This window comes from Lates calcarifer, unplaced genomic scaffold (genome assembly GCF_001640805.2).
Source record: "Lates calcarifer isolate ASB-BC8 unplaced genomic scaffold, TLL_Latcal_v3 _unitig_2467_quiver_2022, whole genome shotgun sequence".
NCBI classification, from domain to species: Eukaryota; Metazoa; Chordata; class Actinopteri; family Centropomidae; genus Lates; species Lates calcarifer.
Window position 1 is genome coordinate 1 of NW_026116238.1, and position 16,068 is coordinate 16,068.

Sequence of the window (16,068 nt, forward strand, 5' to 3'; positions counted from 1 at the left end):
GAGAGGAGGAGAGAGAGAAGAGGGAGAGAGAGAGGGAGGGAGGAGGAGAGAGAGGGAGAGAGAGAGGGGAGAGAGAGAGAGGAGAGAGGAGGGAGGGAGGAGAGAGAGAGAGAGGGAGGAGGGAGGAGGGAGGGAGAGAGAGAGAGGAGAGAGAGAGGAGAGAGAGAGAGAGAGGAGGGAGGAGAGAGAGAGGGAGGAGAGAGGAGAGGAGGGAGAGAGAGAGATGAAGGGATGAAGGTAAAAGAGGAGAAACGAGAGAAGACAGACAGAAGACAGACAGACAGTTACCTGGCACACTGCCAGCTCAGGAGCTCCCATGATGCTCTCTGCTCCACTCAGCTCCAGGTGTTCCCTGGGTAACGGCAGGGGGCGGGGCTGATCTGAGAGCGAGCGCCGTGATTGGACGATACTTTCCCTGACCTGAGAACCAGAGAACGCTGCGTCACCACACGTCTACGTGTGTGTGTGTGTGTGTGTGTGTGTGTGTGTGTGTGTGTGTGTCGACCTCCTTGTAGCTCGTCTCCGCAGCCTTCATGATGCTGATCAGACGATCTTTACGTCTACAACAGACACAACAATCAATCAAACATCAACACACTGACAGGCCGTCTGGTGACAGAGCGACAGCAGGTGTGTGTTCGTTACCTGGCGGCGTCCCTCAGCTCGTCCTCCGCTCGCCGCAGTCTCTCCTCCAGCTGCTTCCTCTCCCTCTGAACGCCGACAGTGTTTACCCAGAATCCTCAGCGAGCGCTCCTTCCGGCCCACCTCCTGCTGAGCCTCCGACAGAGCCTGAGGAGAGAGAGGGTGACTCGTTACGTTACCTGGGACTGTCCTCAGTTTGTCTGATATATTCAGACCACTGCTCTGTATATGATCATTAGTCCCCATTAACATGAGCTGAATTAACTAGTAACAGCTCCTGTTTGTAGTGTAGCCAGAAATGTACAGATAACTTTCACTGAATTACTCTGATACTGAGGAAAACTTAAAAATGAGATATTTCTCAGGCAAGTTCTGAATCGCCTTTTCTCTATTATTTCCAAGTGGATCTGTGAGCGTTTATTTGTCACGGACATCAGACGCAGTGGCATCGTCAGGAAGTGGAAGTCACAGCGAACGTGAAAATATGTGTTTCCTGTCTGTGTGTTCAGATGTGACTGGAGTTATGATCAGCCAGAAGGAGTGTGAGTCTTCACCCAACCAGGCTCCAGTCAACAGTCGGGCATTTTAAGGTTGTTCAGGTGGATTTGATTGATCTGAGTGGGAGCAGAGGCGTCTGACAGGTGGAGGTGGATTTGAACGTGTACCTGTGTGGTCTGTGTCAGTGTGTGTTGCGTGTTGGTCAGCTCGGAGGTGTGTGTGTCGGCTCTCAGCTGCAGTGCGTGCAGCCGGTCGGTCTGTTCCTGGATCAGCGTCTGAGCCTCCTGCTCTCTGTTCAGAGCCTGACGGAGCTCCACACACACACTGTGGAAACGCTGCACTGGGACCTGCACACACACACACACACACACACAGATTCAGGTGTGTGATCATCAGACGGACGGTCCAGGTGTGTGTGTTCGTGGCCTCACCGGTCCTGCAGGTGTCCTCCCTCTCCTGTCGCAGTCCTCTCCTCAGACTGGCCACCTCCACCCTCAGGCTCCGCCTCTCCACCTCGGCCGAGTGCAGCGTTGGCTGAAGAGCAGGAAGTGCTGCTGCAGGTGGACACCAGGGCCTGACGGGAGAGGTCAAAGGTCAGCAGGTGGACGCAAACCCACGTCTGAGTCTTTGCGTTAAATCTACCGGTCGCTCCAGTGACCTTCGTGTTGGGCTGTGGAGGCGTCGGCCTGTGCAGCGAGTCCTCGTCCACTCTGCTGGACGCCGCGTCTGATTGGTGGAGAAGGTGATCGAGGAGGCGGGACAAAGCGGAACGAGCTGCTGACTTCACGTCTGAAGGGGAGGAGCCTGGAGAGACGGAGACACCGTCAAACCCCGACCCTGTCTGTGCTGTTCACAGTGTGTGTGTGTGCAGTTACCAGTGTGTGTTAGCGCCCCCTGCAGGTCGGCCATGGAGGACATTATGGTGGAGGAGAGACTTTTAGAGCAAAGCCACCGAGAACAGACGCCTTCACCGTCGTCTTCATCTACAACACAGACACAAAAAACCTCAGAGGGGAAGCAACTGATGTCACCAGACTCCATAGAGAAAAACAGGGATTTAACCAGGAGCTGCTGGAATACCACTGCCTCCATCTGTTAGTGTGTCTGTGTTACTGTGTGGTACTTTTACTTCAGTAAAGTATCTGATTACTTCTTCCACCACTGAAAGTCACACAGTAACACAGACACACTAACAGATGGAGGCAGTGGTATTCCAGCAGCTCCTGGTTAAATCCCTGTTTTTCTCTATGGAGTCTGGTGTTGATATATAGAGCTGTTTCTGGTTAAACTAAAAGGATCTTCCTCCATTTTGTTTTCCCTCTTCTTTTCTCCACTGACCACCTACCTGCTCTTGAGTCTTGACCCTTCTGTGTTGCCGTAGCCGACTCTCCACAGACGCTCACAGCCAAACCTCCGCCTCCTCTCTCCACCCAAAACAACACGGTTGTGTTTTTAGCCAGCGCACGCCACCTCCTCACTGCCAGCACCACCCCCACACACCTCCTCCACCTCCTCACCGCCCTGCTCCTCCTTCTCTCCTCCTCCTCCTCCTCCCCTCCCAGAGCGTCGGCCAGCCTCCTCACCTCCTCCTCCAGCGCCTCCCTCTCTGCCAGGCGTCTGGACAGGAGGGCTTTCTGCTCGCACAGCGTCCGCAGGCGGAGGTGGGCGTGGTCCAGCGCCCCGGCCAGCAGCGCGCAGGCCGACAGGGAGGACGACGACTCCCTGCGGCTTCGGGAGAGGAGGCCCTGGAGCCGGGAGAGGTCGGAGGTCAGGGAGGAGCAGCGGAGCTCCAGGGAGGAGACGCGATCACGGAGAGAGTCGCACTGAGAGCGACTCACCTGAGGAGGAGAGAGAGGAGGAGTTCAGCTCTGATGTCCAGGAGACGGAAACAGCAGTTTGGTCTGAGACAGAAGGAGGAGAGGATCATGGGTAATATACATCATCATCATTCCAGCTCTCGACTTTAATCTAACGGCTCTTAAAGTGTCTGATCCTCTCAGCGACAGTAACGCTGGGAGTAAAGTAATCACATGACTTCACAGAGAAGTTGACTAAAGAGACGACGGACTGAAAACTTTCCTCTTCATCTTCACGTCTGCAGCTCGTTCTGCTGACTCAGCTCCGAGCGTCTCTGTCGCTGCAGGGAGAGACGCCTGACGGCCAATCAGGTTCACCAGGAGACACAAAACACCTGAGGGACGAGTGTGTGTGTGTGTGTGTGTGTTACCTGCAGCTGGTTGTGCAGCTGCGTCACAGTGTGTGTGTGTTGGCTGCTCCAGGCCTCCTCCCTCCTCCTCACGCTCTCCTCCAGACGAGACAACACACACTCCTGGCTGCGCTGCAGCTCGCGCACACACACGCTCTTCTTCACGCACACACTCTGCAGGTGGGTGATCTGGGGGGGTGGGGGGGGGGCAGGTGACGCATTAGTGTCAGGAAACGGTTTTTACGCTCGTCCATGTGTGTGGACGTAGGAATCATGCTCAGGAACAAGTCCTGAAACCAGGAAGTCAGTTAGCACGTTAGCATGTTAGCATGTTAGCTCTTCCTGTTGTCAGTGTGTTTCTGGTTAAATGTCTGAAATAAGGTCTGAGACATTTTCAGGTTTTATTCTCCGACATAAAATGGGTCAGTAAATCCCCCACTCCTGATGTTTGAAGCTTTTCCGTGTCTTAAAAAAGGCGGTTGCTAACGAGTGTCTAAATGAGACTACAGAGGTTGTCGGGGACGTTAACATGAAAACTCTGAGGTGGCGTCTAGTGGACGTAACCAAATCAGTCCACATCAGTCTGATTAGAGCTGGAGTTATCGAAGAATAAACACGCTACACTTCCTTTTAGTCTGTACGCCGTGTGTTCACCTTCTCGTTGGCCTTCTGGAGGTCAGAGGTCAGCTGGTCGACCTGCTCGTTGATGACATCACACAGCTCCTCCCGGGTGAAGTTACCCAGGATGCTGTGGGGCTGAGCGAGGAGGACGCAGCCGGCCAGAAGACGCTGGTACAGACAGTGGAGGACGGACAGATGAGCCTGAGACACAGAGAGACGCAGTGTGACGCCGTGTTACAGGATTAACTGCGCAGCAGAAACAGTGGGATTAAACGGTTCCATCTTAATGACGTTAGTGAACGACACACAGAGAATCGCTGTCATCACCTCGGACTCTCTCTGGAAGTCGTCAGTTATCTTCTGAAGCTCCGCCTCCCTCTCCTTCCCCTGCGCCGACCAATCAGAGCTCTCCTGCCGAAGGCGACTCAGCTCCTCCTCCAGTCTGACCGCCACCTGCCGAGACTCCTGAAGCAGAAGAGACGAGTCTGAGACCGAACAGTCGTCTTAAATCCTTCATTTTCTGAGTGGACTCTGGTCTGGGATCAGACGTTTCACCTCCATCTGTCTGCTCTGATCGGAGCTCAGCTGTCGGAGAGTCTGGTTCTCCTCCTGCAGCGTCTCTGACGCACGAAGCAGATCCTGGATCTGCAGGAGGGAAAGAATCAGGAGTTAGTCGATTGAGTGACGGTGAAAGACGTCGTGAGCGGAGGGAGAGAGTTCACCTGCTGCTCCGTCTCCTCCACTCGGTGTCTGCAGCTGCTGAGCGTCGTCTTCAGCAGCTGCAGGACCTCAGCTGAGGGACTCTGTTTCCCATCATGCTCTGCAGCAGGACTACAGCCTGCAGTGTTTGTGGAGTGTTGTTGGAGCGTTTCTCTGATGCTTTTCAAACAGGTCACATGAGCTTCTTCAGTATCACACTGAGCCTGAGCCGCCTGAACACACAAACACACAAACATTTTCCCACAAATCACTGGTCTGACATGAGGTGAAATGACAGATCCACCAGAAACATCTCTATATATCAGCACCAGCCTCCATAGAGAAAAACAGGGATTTAACCAGGAGCTGCTGGAATACCACTGCCTCCATCTGTTAGTGTGTCTGTTACTGTGTGGTACTTTTACTTCAGTAAAGTATCTGATTACTTCTTCCACCACTGAGAGTCACACAGTAACACAGACACACTAACAGATGGAGGCAGTGGTATTCCAGCAGCTCCTGGTTAAATCCCTGTTTTTCTCTATGGAGTCTGGTAGAGATATATAGAGATGTTTCTGGTTAAACTAAAAGGATCTGACTCTTTAATAAAAAAGATTTGTAATGTGTGTCTGAGTGTGTGTGTGTGTGTGTGTGTGTGTGTGTGTGTGTTACCCGCTCCAGCTGTGAGTGTGTGTCGGCGTGTCGTTTCTTTTCTTCCTCCAGCCTCTCAGAGAGGTCAGAGGTCGTCTTCCTCTCAGTCTCCAGAGCAACGTTCAGGTCAGACTTACACTGCTCGTACTCTGCCTGCAGCCTGCACACACACACACACACATTAATACAACTCCTGAAACACACACACAAACTCTGGTGATGTCATGACCTCACCGCTGCAGAGCGCGCTCAGTGCCGTCGCTCCTCTCTCTCTCCAGGCTGTAAGCTCTCTCCACCTCCCTGAACTGGGCTCTGAGCAGCTCCAGACTCTGCTGCGCCTCCTGGTGGCCGGACCGCTCCGCCGCCACCGCCGCCTCCAGGTCCCGCACCCGCAGCTGCCAGGTCACGTGATCACAGAGGTCAATGAACTCGTCTTAGACGCGGTCTCCTCCCATCGTGAGGCGTGTGTGTGTGTGTGTGTGTTACCTGGACGATCTCGGAGTTGAACTTGGACTCCAGGTGAGCGGCTCGCTCCGCCTCGATGCTCGACTCCAGAGACCTCACCCTCTGATCCGACGCCTGGAGACGCAGGAAAGATCCAGAATTCATCCACTGCTCCTCCTCCCTCTCTCCTCCCTCCTGCTCCTCCCTCTCTCCTCCCTCCTGCTCCTCCTCCCTCTCCTCACCTCCCTCTCCCTCCTGCTCCTCTCCTCTCTCTCCATCAGGTACTTCAGCTCGTCGGCCTGTCGTCTGTTCACCTCCGCCTCCTTCTCCCTCTCCTTCTGCACCTCCGCCATCCTCCTCTCTGACTCCTCCAGAGCCTCCTCCTGATCCTGGAAGACGACCACAAACTCAGAAAACTGAATGTTTTTATTTTCTTTTTGCTACAAACTCCTCATTTGACCTGTGTGTGTGTGAGTGTGTGTGTATGTGTGTGTGTGTGTGTGACCTGCAGGACTCGGTGCAGTCTTTGGCTTTCGCAGCTGAAACTCTGAATCAGTTTGTCTCTCTCCTCCACCTCCTGCTGCAGAGCATGCTGGTCCTGGTCCCTGGCCTGCCGGGTGATGTCCAGAGCTTTCTGCAGCTCCTGCACAGTCTGCTGCAGCTCAGCTGTTCGCTCTGACACAAACAAACAAACAAACAAACAAACAGTAGAATAACCACTGCTTCTGTCCCTGCAGTTCCTGCAGGGTGCGTTTGATTCGTGTACCTGTGAGGGTGCGTTTGTCTCTGCTGAGCTCGGCCGCTCGGTCGGCGTCTCTCTGGCTCACGGTCAGCTGATACTGGAGCTCCACCCTCTGAGCTTCACCTCGCTCCACAGACGACCTGAGCCGGGTCAGCTCCGCCTGCAGCCTGCACAGCTGCACACACACACACACACACACACACACTTTAACCGCTGTGTTCACAGCCCCATCATCTGGAGAGAAAGCAGCGGACTTTAAAGGCCTGAGGTCATGTGTTTCTCACCTCCTGGTTGTGACGAGACGTCAGCTCCAGTTTCTCCTTCTCCAGCTGGCTGACCCTCCACCTCAGCCTCCCCGGCTCCTCGCCTCCGTCACGCCCCTCTGACACCGCCCTCCTCCCTCTCCCACTCCTCCTCCCTCCGTCTCCTCCACCTCTGTCCCTCCCTCTTCCTCTGTCTCGCACCTCTTCCTCCTCATCCACCTCTCCTTCCTTCACTGCTCCTCCTCCTCCTCCTCCTCCTCCTCCGGCCTGCTCCTCCTTCTGCTGCATGATGGCGATGATGTCCTTCAACCTGAAGAAAAAGAGAAATCTTTTCAGGACGAAATACAACTACAGAGTCACAGAATGACAAACACAATAAAACACACTTGTTTCATGTCCGTCACACAGAAGCAGCAGTGTAGTGGAGCTGTATATACAGTATCTATAAGCTCAGAGGAGGAGCTGCTTCTCTAACATGGAAACCCTCAGTCCCCACCTTGTTATCTCCTCCTCGGAGCTCCTGGCAGATGTGACCGCAGGTCCCCTCTGGCTGTGCCCGCCCTCCCCTCGTCGGCTCCGGCCAGGCTGTCTCCTCCGCTCCGCCGGTTCCGTCTGCATCGCTCCGCTTCAGAGAGTTTAATAAGCCTGGAAAACGGATTTTAAACGCACGTTATTGCGGATACGTGGTCTTTTTCTCATTAGTTTATCAAAACGAGGACCCTGCAGGTTGTTACCGGGGGAGGACGCCCGGTTGCCTGGCTGCTGCTGTTACCTTGCCAGCAGATGCACTCAACAGGTGTCAACAACTTCCAGCTGAGATTTTGATCACATTGAAGACCTGTTGGGCAGATCCAGTGTGAGCCGAATTTACCACACCGCCGTAAAGATGAGCTGAGTCCGGTCACTCGTGTTCTAACACGCCGTGGTTTCTGTCAGTCAACATTCAAAGCTAAAGTCTTCACATTTGCGAACGTAATTCTGTTCCTGTACGGGAGGTAGCCCGCACAGAGACACCTTTCCACGGTTAATACTCAACATTAACATCTTTGTTTGCTCGAAACCAACTTTAACCAGCACGTGACGATACAAACGCCATATTTCAAATCGTCTCATCGTAGAAATGAGCTCGTAGTGAACTTTAATAAACACTTACTTCAACATTTGATCAGCAACGGTTTGAAACTGACGCCATCTTTAGCGTCCCTGCGTCACTTCCGCATGAACCCGGACAACTGGCCAATGGTCACCGTCCGTTCTGTGACGTCATTTACTTATAAATCTACTTTAATCAAATGTTATGTAATTTTATTTAGTGTAGTTTTATGGTCATTATTTATCTGTTTTTATACAGTTTATTATTTATCTCCATCATCAGCCAAGTGTCTCTACATACACGGAGTCTGACTCCAGTTTGTCTCTCAGTGTCTAATATCAATAACAAGCAAATACATAAACACAAAGCAACACAAAGAAAGTAGGTAAAAAATATTAATTATTATTTCTGTATTAAGTGATATTATTGTGAGCGTACGGAAACGTGCACTAGAGGGCGGTGTGAGCTCTTCACACCGGCCACGCTGCCGTAATTCAGCGTCGAAGAAGAAGAGAACCCAAACAACATGGCGGCACACACGGAACACGTTGAAACCGTATCCACGGCGACAGAAACAGACAAAACAGAAGGTCCAGAACCCTCCAGAGACCCAGAAACCTCAGACTCGGAGCCTGCAGGTCAGGGCCCAGACCCCGATCCCGATGAGGATGAAGACGAGGACGGAAGCGAGCCGCCCGGGCCGAGGATCCGAGACACGCCGGAGGATATCCGACTGGAGGCGATCGCCAACACGGTGGCGCTGCACCCGAGCCGGGACCTCCTGGTGTGCGGGGACGTGGACGGGGACGTGTACGCCTTCTCGTACTCGTGCACGGAGGGGGAGAACCGGGAGGTGTGGTCATCCGGGCACCACCTGAAGTCCTGCCGCCAGGTGCGCTTCTCCGAGGACGGGCTGAAGCTCTACAGCGTGTCCCGGGACAAGGCCGTCCACCTGCTAGACGTGGAGAGGGGACAGCTGGTCACCAGGATCCGCGGGGCGCACGGAGCTCCCATCAACAGTCTGCTGCTGGTGGACGAAAACATCCTGGCGACCGGGGACGACGGAGGCACCCTGAAGGTCTGGATCCATGATGGTTGTTAGTGGTGTGCAGAACACCCTCCATCCCCAAGCTTTAACATGATTGTTTTGTTGTCTTTGTGTGTCTCTGTCTGAAGGTGTGGGACATGAGGAAAGGGACGGCGATCATGGATCTGAAACACCACGAGGATTACATCAGTGACATCGCTGTGGACCAGGCCAAGAGGATCCTACTCACTGCCAGGTAGCAACATAGTCTGCGAGAACTTTGTTCATCAGTGAACTGAACACGATTGTTTTAAGTTTACGTTAAAAATTCACCTACTCTTGTGTTTACAAGCAGGCTTCGACTTGCTCGGACAACAACCTAAGCATGTTTTTTTAAAGGGCTTGGGTGGTCTTTTGACAATCTGAGCTGGTCTAATGATAATCACGGATAGTCTCTTAACAGGTAAACTGGGGTTTAAATAGTCCAAACTGCTCTTTGACTCTCAGAGCTCATCCTGTAATGGCCTGCTTGCCTTTTGATGGTCCAATCTGATGTTTTTTGTGGTTTGAACTGAAGGTCTCTGATTGGTGGCCTTCGGTATTGGCCACCAGACATCCAACCTTTTCACCAAAATTTCCATACATGCTTAGTCAATGATCATCATTTTTTGAAACAGGTCTACTTTAATCCAAGTTAAACTTTGGTCTTCTGTGATTTGCTACAGTGGTGACGGTACCATGGGCGTCTTCAACATCAAGAGGCGGCGCTTCGAGTTGCTGTCGGAGTACCAGAGCGGTGATCTGACCTCCGTGGCGCTCATGAAGCGTGGTAAGAAGGTGGTTTGCGGCTCTAGCGAGGGGACCATCTACATCTTCAACTGGAATGGCTTCGGGGCCACCAGCGACCGCTTCGCTGTCAAGGCTGAGTCGTTGGACTGCATCCTCCCCATCACGGACAACATCATGTGCACCGCCTCCATGGACGGGTACATTCGGTGAGTTGGGTTATCATCAGCCGTTTACTGCCCAGGGTCCAACACGCTTTTTAATGTTTCATCTGTCCTCTCATCAGGGCCATCAACCTCCTTCCCAACCGGGTTATCGGCTGCATCGGGCAGCACATCGGCGAACCCATCGAGGAGCTTGCCAAGTCCTGGGACTCCCGCTTCCTGGTCAGCTGCGCCCACGACCAGCTCATCAAGTTCTGGGACATTTCCAGTTTACCCAACGCGACTGTCAACGAATATCGTAAGAGGAAGAAGAAAGACGGACGAATGAAGTCTCTCACCAAGAAAGCCCACGGAGACAACGACTTCTTCTCAGGACTTGTAGAGGAAACAGAAAAGAAGGAGGAAGAAGAGGAGGAGGAGGAAGAGGAAGAGGAGGACAGTGATAGCGACAGCGGCAGCGATTAAAAAGCTGTTCCACTTAGTTTCCTGCTCGTTATGACTGTGCCTTTGAACAATTTAGTCCTCGATCAGTGAATATAAAGGTGTTCCATCATCCAAAGTGCCTCACAATGTCTGGAGTATGAACATTATGATGGATGGCATCGTAGCAAACACGAGAAGACACCGAACTTCCCGGCAGTGTTGGTTTTAGACTTTGACCTTGAAACAAACCGCCACTCATCATTCTGTGTTTTCAACTGAAAACGTGAGCTTACAGACACAAACATGGTTAAATAAACAGGGAATGTCCCAGAAGCAGAAAACTCTCTTTACCTCAAAAATATTCACGGTTACTGACCTATGTGACGCTAACAGGCAGAGAGAAATGCTCTGGCAGCACTGTTGGCTTGAAAGCCTGCAACCAGACTCCCGAGTTTTGCTCAGTAAAATCCCCGTTTTGTCAATGGAGTCTGGTAGTGATATAGAGATGTTTCTGGTTAATCTAAAAGGCTCTTACTCTTTAATTAAAAGCTCTGTCTCTGTAGGAATCCTGTCATAATGTTGTCAGACATAATCTGAATCCTATAAGTCATTTACACCCAAAAATGTGGAAAATAAGGCCCAGGTTAAAAAACATAGGTGCTATTCTGTATTCTGCAACATGGAGTATATGTTGAGGGAGCACTTTATTAGGAACATGCTTTTCTGAGCCTTCTGTATCAAACGCACCAGAATTCAACAACACATCATTCATAAAAAAGAGAACACTAGTGAAAAAAATAACAAGAACAGTGAAAATGACCTTTGTAAAACATAAAATTACATTTTTGGCAAAAAAAAAAACAAAAACAAAAAACAAATAAAAAGCACAAAGCTTCATGTCAACACTGCTTTGGATTCAGGCTGTTCTTGAAATTCTACGAATAAACACAAAAGAGCTTGTGCATTATAAACTTTTATACCTTTGTTAGATGTATTTTTCTTAGTTTTTTAATAAGTACGTACTGTTAATCTCTCTAACCTGATGAGAATCCTTGAAGGTTAAGAGTATGAATCTCTGGCTAAAACAGCCCCATTACCCACTTAACCATGTTTTCCCCCGATTATGTCATATGATAAAATTTGCGATAATCAGAATTTCTCATTTCTGGGGACTTTACTGAACTTTACATATAGTCTGTGACACGTAATGTTCAATTTACTGCTGTAAATACTCACTACAGGATCAAATGTGGATTAATCCATTGCTAGAAATAGTCTCCAACAAAATTTCCTGTGAGCAGCTGTTCAATGAAATTACTGAGCCTTTAAAAAAATTAAACAACATGTTTGGGAAGTTTTAAAAATATTTATGTCTAGATTGTTCCAAAATGACAAAACTCCTGGCTCCTGCACATCGTGTTCAGGGACGTTGATTTACCTGCTAACAAGTCAAGTTTAAAAATAATATTATATACATTTGTGAGAGCTACATCCGCAGTAAAAACCAACGGGCTTAAGCTTTTTTAGTGTATTTGTTCACAGTAAGAATAAAACTAATCATTAACATCGCATCAGGCACCAAGATACAACTTCAACATATCTGGAAAAAGAACCTTTGTGCAAACAAAAGATCATACGAAATGACCATCATTCTTATGGAAAGATCTTTTAGTAAACTTAGGGGCTGAAACACTAAGTTAATCAGTCAATAGACAGAATAATAATCTGGGACTGTCTTGATAACCGATTAATTGTTTGAGCAAAACACTCTCTTTCTAAAGTTTAAGCTTCTCAAATGGCAGGAGACTGAGTTCAGTCACAAGACGTCACCTTGGATCTGCGAAGTTGTGAGCAAATGATAAAATGATAATGATGGGGTCGTCATGTGGTTTTGTTTTTTCACAAACTAGCTCTGACTGAAGGCCAGGCCGCAGGCGGGTTCCTTCTAGGCGTGCTGTGGCGGTGTGACCGGAGTTCGCTGGTGTGACTACTCAGGTGGAACTGTAATTTCTGGTTTGTGTAAAACCTTTTGCTGCAAATTTCACAGGTGTACTTACTTTCTCTGACCGGGCGACTTGAATGAATCAACATGTGCTGGGATACATGTTCATGACTCTTGAAAGTTTTCATGCACACGCTGCAGTTGTACAGCTTCTCCGCTGAGTGGGTCGCCCTGTGGTGTTCAAGGTTTATCTTTTTAAGAAATGACTTTTGGCAGACATCACATTTGTGTGGCTTATCCGCTGAATGGGTCCACATGTGAATACTCAGTGCCGACTTCTCAGGGAACGCCTTATGGCAGACGTTACATACGTGCGGTTTATCTCCTGTATGTCGAGCGATGTGCCCCCTGAGGCCTTGAGAGGTGAGGAAAGATTTTCTACAGATGTGACAACTGCGTGTTTTCTGGTGACTCTGAAGGTGATTCCTAAGCTCATCTGCAGAGTCTGAATTCTGTCCACAAATACCACAAAGCTTTTCTGTATCATCCACGTGACTCCACGAGTGTTTAATCAACATGTTCATTGAGGTTCGTGGAGCTCCGCAGACTTTACAGGACAGAAGAGGATCGTGGTTACTAGTCAACATTCGTCTGATCAGCTTCAATCTATTTGCTTGGACGCCTGAACGTTTGGGTTGTTGTGACGTTTCCGCCATCTCAGGTTCTTTATTCATCAGACTGGCAACACCTCTGTTCGGTTTCCAGTCGTCATCTCCATCAACCACCTCCTCCCCGGATTCTTCCTCCTTTTCGCTATCAGAGAGAAGCAGAGACTGAATATTCCAGACATTGGGTGACCTTTCTCTTTCCGAGTCTTCTTCACCAGACCCTGTTTCAATGTCTTGCGATGTCTTGCGATGTACTCTGCTGGGAACAAATTACAAACAAGTTAGAGTTAGGAGCTCTCTGAACAAGTGACAGCCCTGTAGACTATTCATGAATCTATTCATTCACTCACCTTGTCTGCAGTCTGGATTGACCTGAAGTAGATGGAGATTCTTCATCAACTTTTCTCTGCAGGAGATGAAGCTTTTCCGCACTGGCCTGGGCTTCCTCTTGTGACTGCAAGAGTTTTGTACCGAAATTGTATTTTGAATGAGGTCTTTGCTTCAGTACATGCAATAATCTTCAGCAAACAGACACAGACACACAAGAAGAGACTACAGCTGCATTCATACGCATATATTTTAGTCTTAATACGCATCACAGATTTTTCCCACATGAACCCAATGAGTGAGAACTGCCTTCCCACAGCCAGACGCCGAACTTGCTCTAACCCTGGTGCTTTCTACCCTTTAACTTTATTTCATATCAGGTCTCACATACATCTGGATGTGCACATGTTTTTCTGACCATTTGCAAATTTGCATGAATCTCAAATATCAGCTGGGAACAAATACAAGGACACAGCAGCTTTTGCAGTGGAGCAGTTTGCAAGACCAAAGAAGGTGCTTGTAACTTTCTTCAACATTCGTGGGGTTGTGCACCATGAATTCGTCCCCTACACCCCTACGTCCCCCCTTACAGACAACACCAAATTCAGAGGCGTCTGAGCAAGGACATTCAGCAACAACAACCTGGAATGTGGTGCCATCAGCAGAATGATGACTCCTCACTTGCTTTACATGCAAGATTTGGTTCCCTGCATCTTCTTCCTCTTCCCCGAAACTAAATTCAAGCTGAAGGGTTGTTATTTTGACACAACTTACAGAACAGGACCTCCAGGTAGCAACCCAAGTGTATTGCTGCACATGGGGACTACTTTAGAGGGGATGGCAGCCAAATTTAAGTCTGGTCCAGTTTTTGCTTGTTATACACACAGTCTTGGACTTTTCTCTTGACAAAATCTACCATAGCAAAAAATCAAAAATCAAACTAAATACCTTCAGCCGGAAGTAAATGTGGTTATTCATTATGGAGCCGAGGGTCCTGGAGATCTCCTGTGGTGTTAATGTCTTTACATCCAGAGGTCGTAGTTTCCTGCTTCTGTCAGTAATGAGGACATCAAAAGGTTTATCATCAGCCAGCTGAGGGAAAGTGGACCTCAGCAGGTCCAGGAATTCTGGCTCCTTTAGAACAGAAGGACATCGGAGCTCCTGCAAGGGGTACTTCTGAAACACTGAAAGAAAACAGGAGAAATTACTCAGTCAGCAGAGCAAATACAGTTAGCCAGCAAGGTAATGCTGAACTGTTTAAAAGTGAAAACTGAAACAGGGATCTCACTGTTTGATGGGTTACCAGTAATTGATTATGATTAACATTTCTTCTGGTTATAAGTAAGGGGTTATTGATCAATGTTTTTAGGTCCCAATCGTGATCTGGGCCCGTTAATATTGGACATTTGCCAAGTCCAAGATTAACTACTTTAAATTTACCTTCGACGTTGAGCACGTTGATTCGCGGGTCTTCCAGGATCCGGATCCTGAGATTTACATGGTTGTGTACATCACTGATCTGAGGTCCAACTGTCTTCCTCCTGTCAGGCTGAACACTGGGAAAAAATTGCATTAGACATAAAGATGGGGGGAAGAGATGGTTGACAACAGTTGTAGGCAAAAGAGACTGTCATCATCTATCAGCTTTTTGATTTTTTTTGATTCACCTTGTATTCAGTCTGGTCTGACCGGGGGTGGATGGAGATTTTTTAGTAGCTGCATCTTTTTTCTGTTGGGGAGGATCTTTCTCGAGTTCCTCAAAAGGCTAAAAGAAGAGTTTGATTATCAAGTGACTTTTCCATCAACAGACACTTTCTCTTCTGAATCAACATTTCTTGTGAGGGTTGGGGTTTGATTGCAAGAATCCAAATACAGCATCAAATCTGAATCCCTGTGAATCCTATATCAAATCTCAGCAGAGATTCACTCTGATAAACTTCATGAATCAGACAAAGTACCTTCAGTCGAATGTAGAGGGAAGAATGCCCGATGGCTCTAGAGATTTCCTCTGGTATCACTGTCTTTACATTCAGAGGTTGTAGTCTCTTGCTTCTGTTAGTCTTGAGGAACTCAAAAGGTTTATCAGCAGCCAGCTGAGGGAAGGTGGACCTCAACAGGTTCAGGAACTCTGCCTCCTGTAGACCACGAGGACACTTTAGCTTCTCCGACGGGAACTTCTTGAACACTGAAACACAAAGACAACATTGACAGGGATGTCTGGATACTTCATTTATCTGTGTGACACTCTTGATGTTCTGATGCGATGACATGCATGTCACACCTCAACAGGCAGAAAAAAAGCAAATACTAAAGATAAGACAATAATAATTATAATTATATATAATAATTATTATAATTAGAATAATTATAATTTACCGGCATTTGAGAGCACATCATCCTGAGAGTGATCCAGGATGTGGATCCTGAGATCGATGTGGCTCCGTGGTTCAATGACGCGATTTCTCCGCCATCATCCTGTCCAACTGAACTCTGGGCAATAACAACCTGACAGAGGGACTTCACAAGTCAATAAAGAAAGAACACCATGATTTACCTGTAGTCAACAGTTTGGACATCAATGTCTTGGCTTTTTTCTAGTAACTGATCTCTAGAACGATTCACAATATTTATTTTTCCACAGCACTAGACCAGTTAAAGTGCCTTGTGTGTTACCTGGTTCGATCAGGGGTGGATGGGGAAGCAGCAGCAGCAGCATCTTCTTTCTGTGATGAATGAAACTCTTCATCAAGGGTCTGGGGCTTCTCTTGTGTCTGAACACCATCAAATTTCCACCAAAAACTGTCACATGAATTGGACAAAACTAAATTAAACTTTCAGACAAAACATGTAACAGACACATATATTATAACCA

At 48.8% G+C, this 16,068-nt stretch overlaps 4 protein-coding genes across 4 annotated transcripts; 1 reads left to right on the top strand and 3 right to left on the bottom strand.

Moving 5' to 3' along the window:
- Positions 1-288: 288 nt before the first annotated feature.
- LOC127140207 (coiled-coil domain-containing protein 171-like) lies at positions 289-1,508 on the bottom strand (the record flags this gene model as incomplete). The annotated part of the gene is given in 5 exon segments (XM_051068142.1): positions 289-420; positions 506-560; positions 646-723; positions 725-789; positions 1,308-1,508. Coding segments are annotated over 5 exon segments (531 nt in total), but the record flags the coding sequence as incomplete, so codon positions are not given.
- Positions 1,509-1,567: 59 nt separating this feature from the next.
- Positions 1,568-8,210, bottom strand: LOC108892797 (coiled-coil domain-containing protein 171). Its single transcript, XM_051068140.1, has 18 exons — positions 7,920-8,210; positions 7,263-7,411; positions 6,788-7,076; positions 6,528-6,678; positions 6,267-6,436; positions 6,004-6,150; positions 5,804-5,896; positions 5,552-5,712; positions 5,339-5,477; positions 4,690-4,899; positions 4,523-4,612; positions 4,295-4,432; positions 4,001-4,168; positions 3,368-3,535; positions 2,486-2,978; positions 2,016-2,123; positions 1,799-1,944; positions 1,568-1,714 (listed from the first exon to the last, which is right to left on the bottom strand). Exons 2-18 carry the CDS (start codon positions 7,382-7,384, stop codon positions 1,568-1,570), a joined length of 2,940 nt encoding a protein of 979 aa, XP_050924097.1. The 5' UTR covers positions 7,385-7,411; positions 7,920-8,210.
- A 125-nt stretch (positions 8,211-8,335) lies between these two features.
- Positions 8,336-10,825, top strand: LOC108892798 (WD repeat-containing protein 55). Its single transcript, XM_018690523.2, has 4 exons — positions 8,336-8,937; positions 9,036-9,142; positions 9,612-9,881; positions 9,959-10,825. The coding sequence occupies exons 1-4, from the start codon at positions 8,386-8,388 to the stop codon at positions 10,299-10,301; spliced, it is 1,272 nt and encodes a 423-aa protein (XP_018546039.1). The 5' UTR covers positions 8,336-8,385; the 3' UTR covers positions 10,302-10,825.
- Positions 10,826-10,939: 114 nt separating this feature from the next.
- On the bottom strand, positions 10,940-15,654 carry LOC108892799 (zinc finger protein 782). The gene is made up of 7 exons (XM_018690524.2): positions 15,573-15,654; positions 15,155-15,381; positions 14,864-14,961; positions 14,637-14,752; positions 14,145-14,380; positions 13,220-13,323; positions 10,940-13,125 (listed from the first exon to the last, which is right to left on the bottom strand). The coding sequence occupies exons 5-7, from the start codon at positions 14,172-14,174 to the stop codon at positions 12,159-12,161; spliced, it is 1,101 nt and encodes a 366-aa protein (XP_018546040.1). The 5' UTR covers positions 14,175-14,380; positions 14,637-14,752; positions 14,864-14,961; positions 15,155-15,381; positions 15,573-15,654; the 3' UTR covers positions 10,940-12,158.
- Positions 15,655-16,068: the final 414 nt, after the last annotated feature.

Excerpts from the sequence above, each read along its gene's own strand:
- LOC108892799 (XM_018690524.2), bottom strand. The coding sequence starts at position 14,174 with ATGAATAACCACATTTACTTCCGGCTGAAG. Across the intron at positions 13,324-14,144 it reads ACATTTACTTCCGGCTGAAG|TCACAAGAGGAAGCCCAGGC; the intron begins GTATTTAGTTTG and ends AAACTCTTGCAG. Across the intron at positions 13,126-13,219 it reads CAATCCAGACTGCAGACAAG|AGTACATCGCAAGACATCGC; the intron begins GTGAGTGAATGA and ends TGTTCCCAGCAG.
- LOC108892797 (XM_051068140.1), bottom strand. The coding sequence starts at position 7,384 with ATGCAGACGGAACCGGCGGAGCGGAGGAGACAGCCTGGCCGGAGCCGA. Across the intron at positions 7,077-7,262 it reads TCCGAGGAGGAGATAACAAG|GTTGAAGGACATCATCGCCA; the intron begins GTGGGGACTGAG and ends CTTTTTCTTCAG. Across the intron at positions 4,169-4,294 it reads ACTTCCAGAGAGAGTCCGAG|GCTCATCTGTCCGTCCTCCA; the intron begins GTGATGACAGCG and ends TCTGTGTCTCAG.
- LOC108892798 (XM_018690523.2), top strand. The coding sequence starts at position 8,386 with ATGGCGGCACACACGGAACACGTTGAAACCGTATCCACGGCGACAGAA. Across the intron at positions 8,938-9,035 it reads ACGACGGAGGCACCCTGAAG|GTGTGGGACATGAGGAAAGG; the intron begins GTCTGGATCCAT and ends CTCTGTCTGAAG. Across the intron at positions 9,143-9,611 it reads AGGATCCTACTCACTGCCAG|TGGTGACGGTACCATGGGCG; the intron begins GTAGCAACATAG and ends GATTTGCTACAG.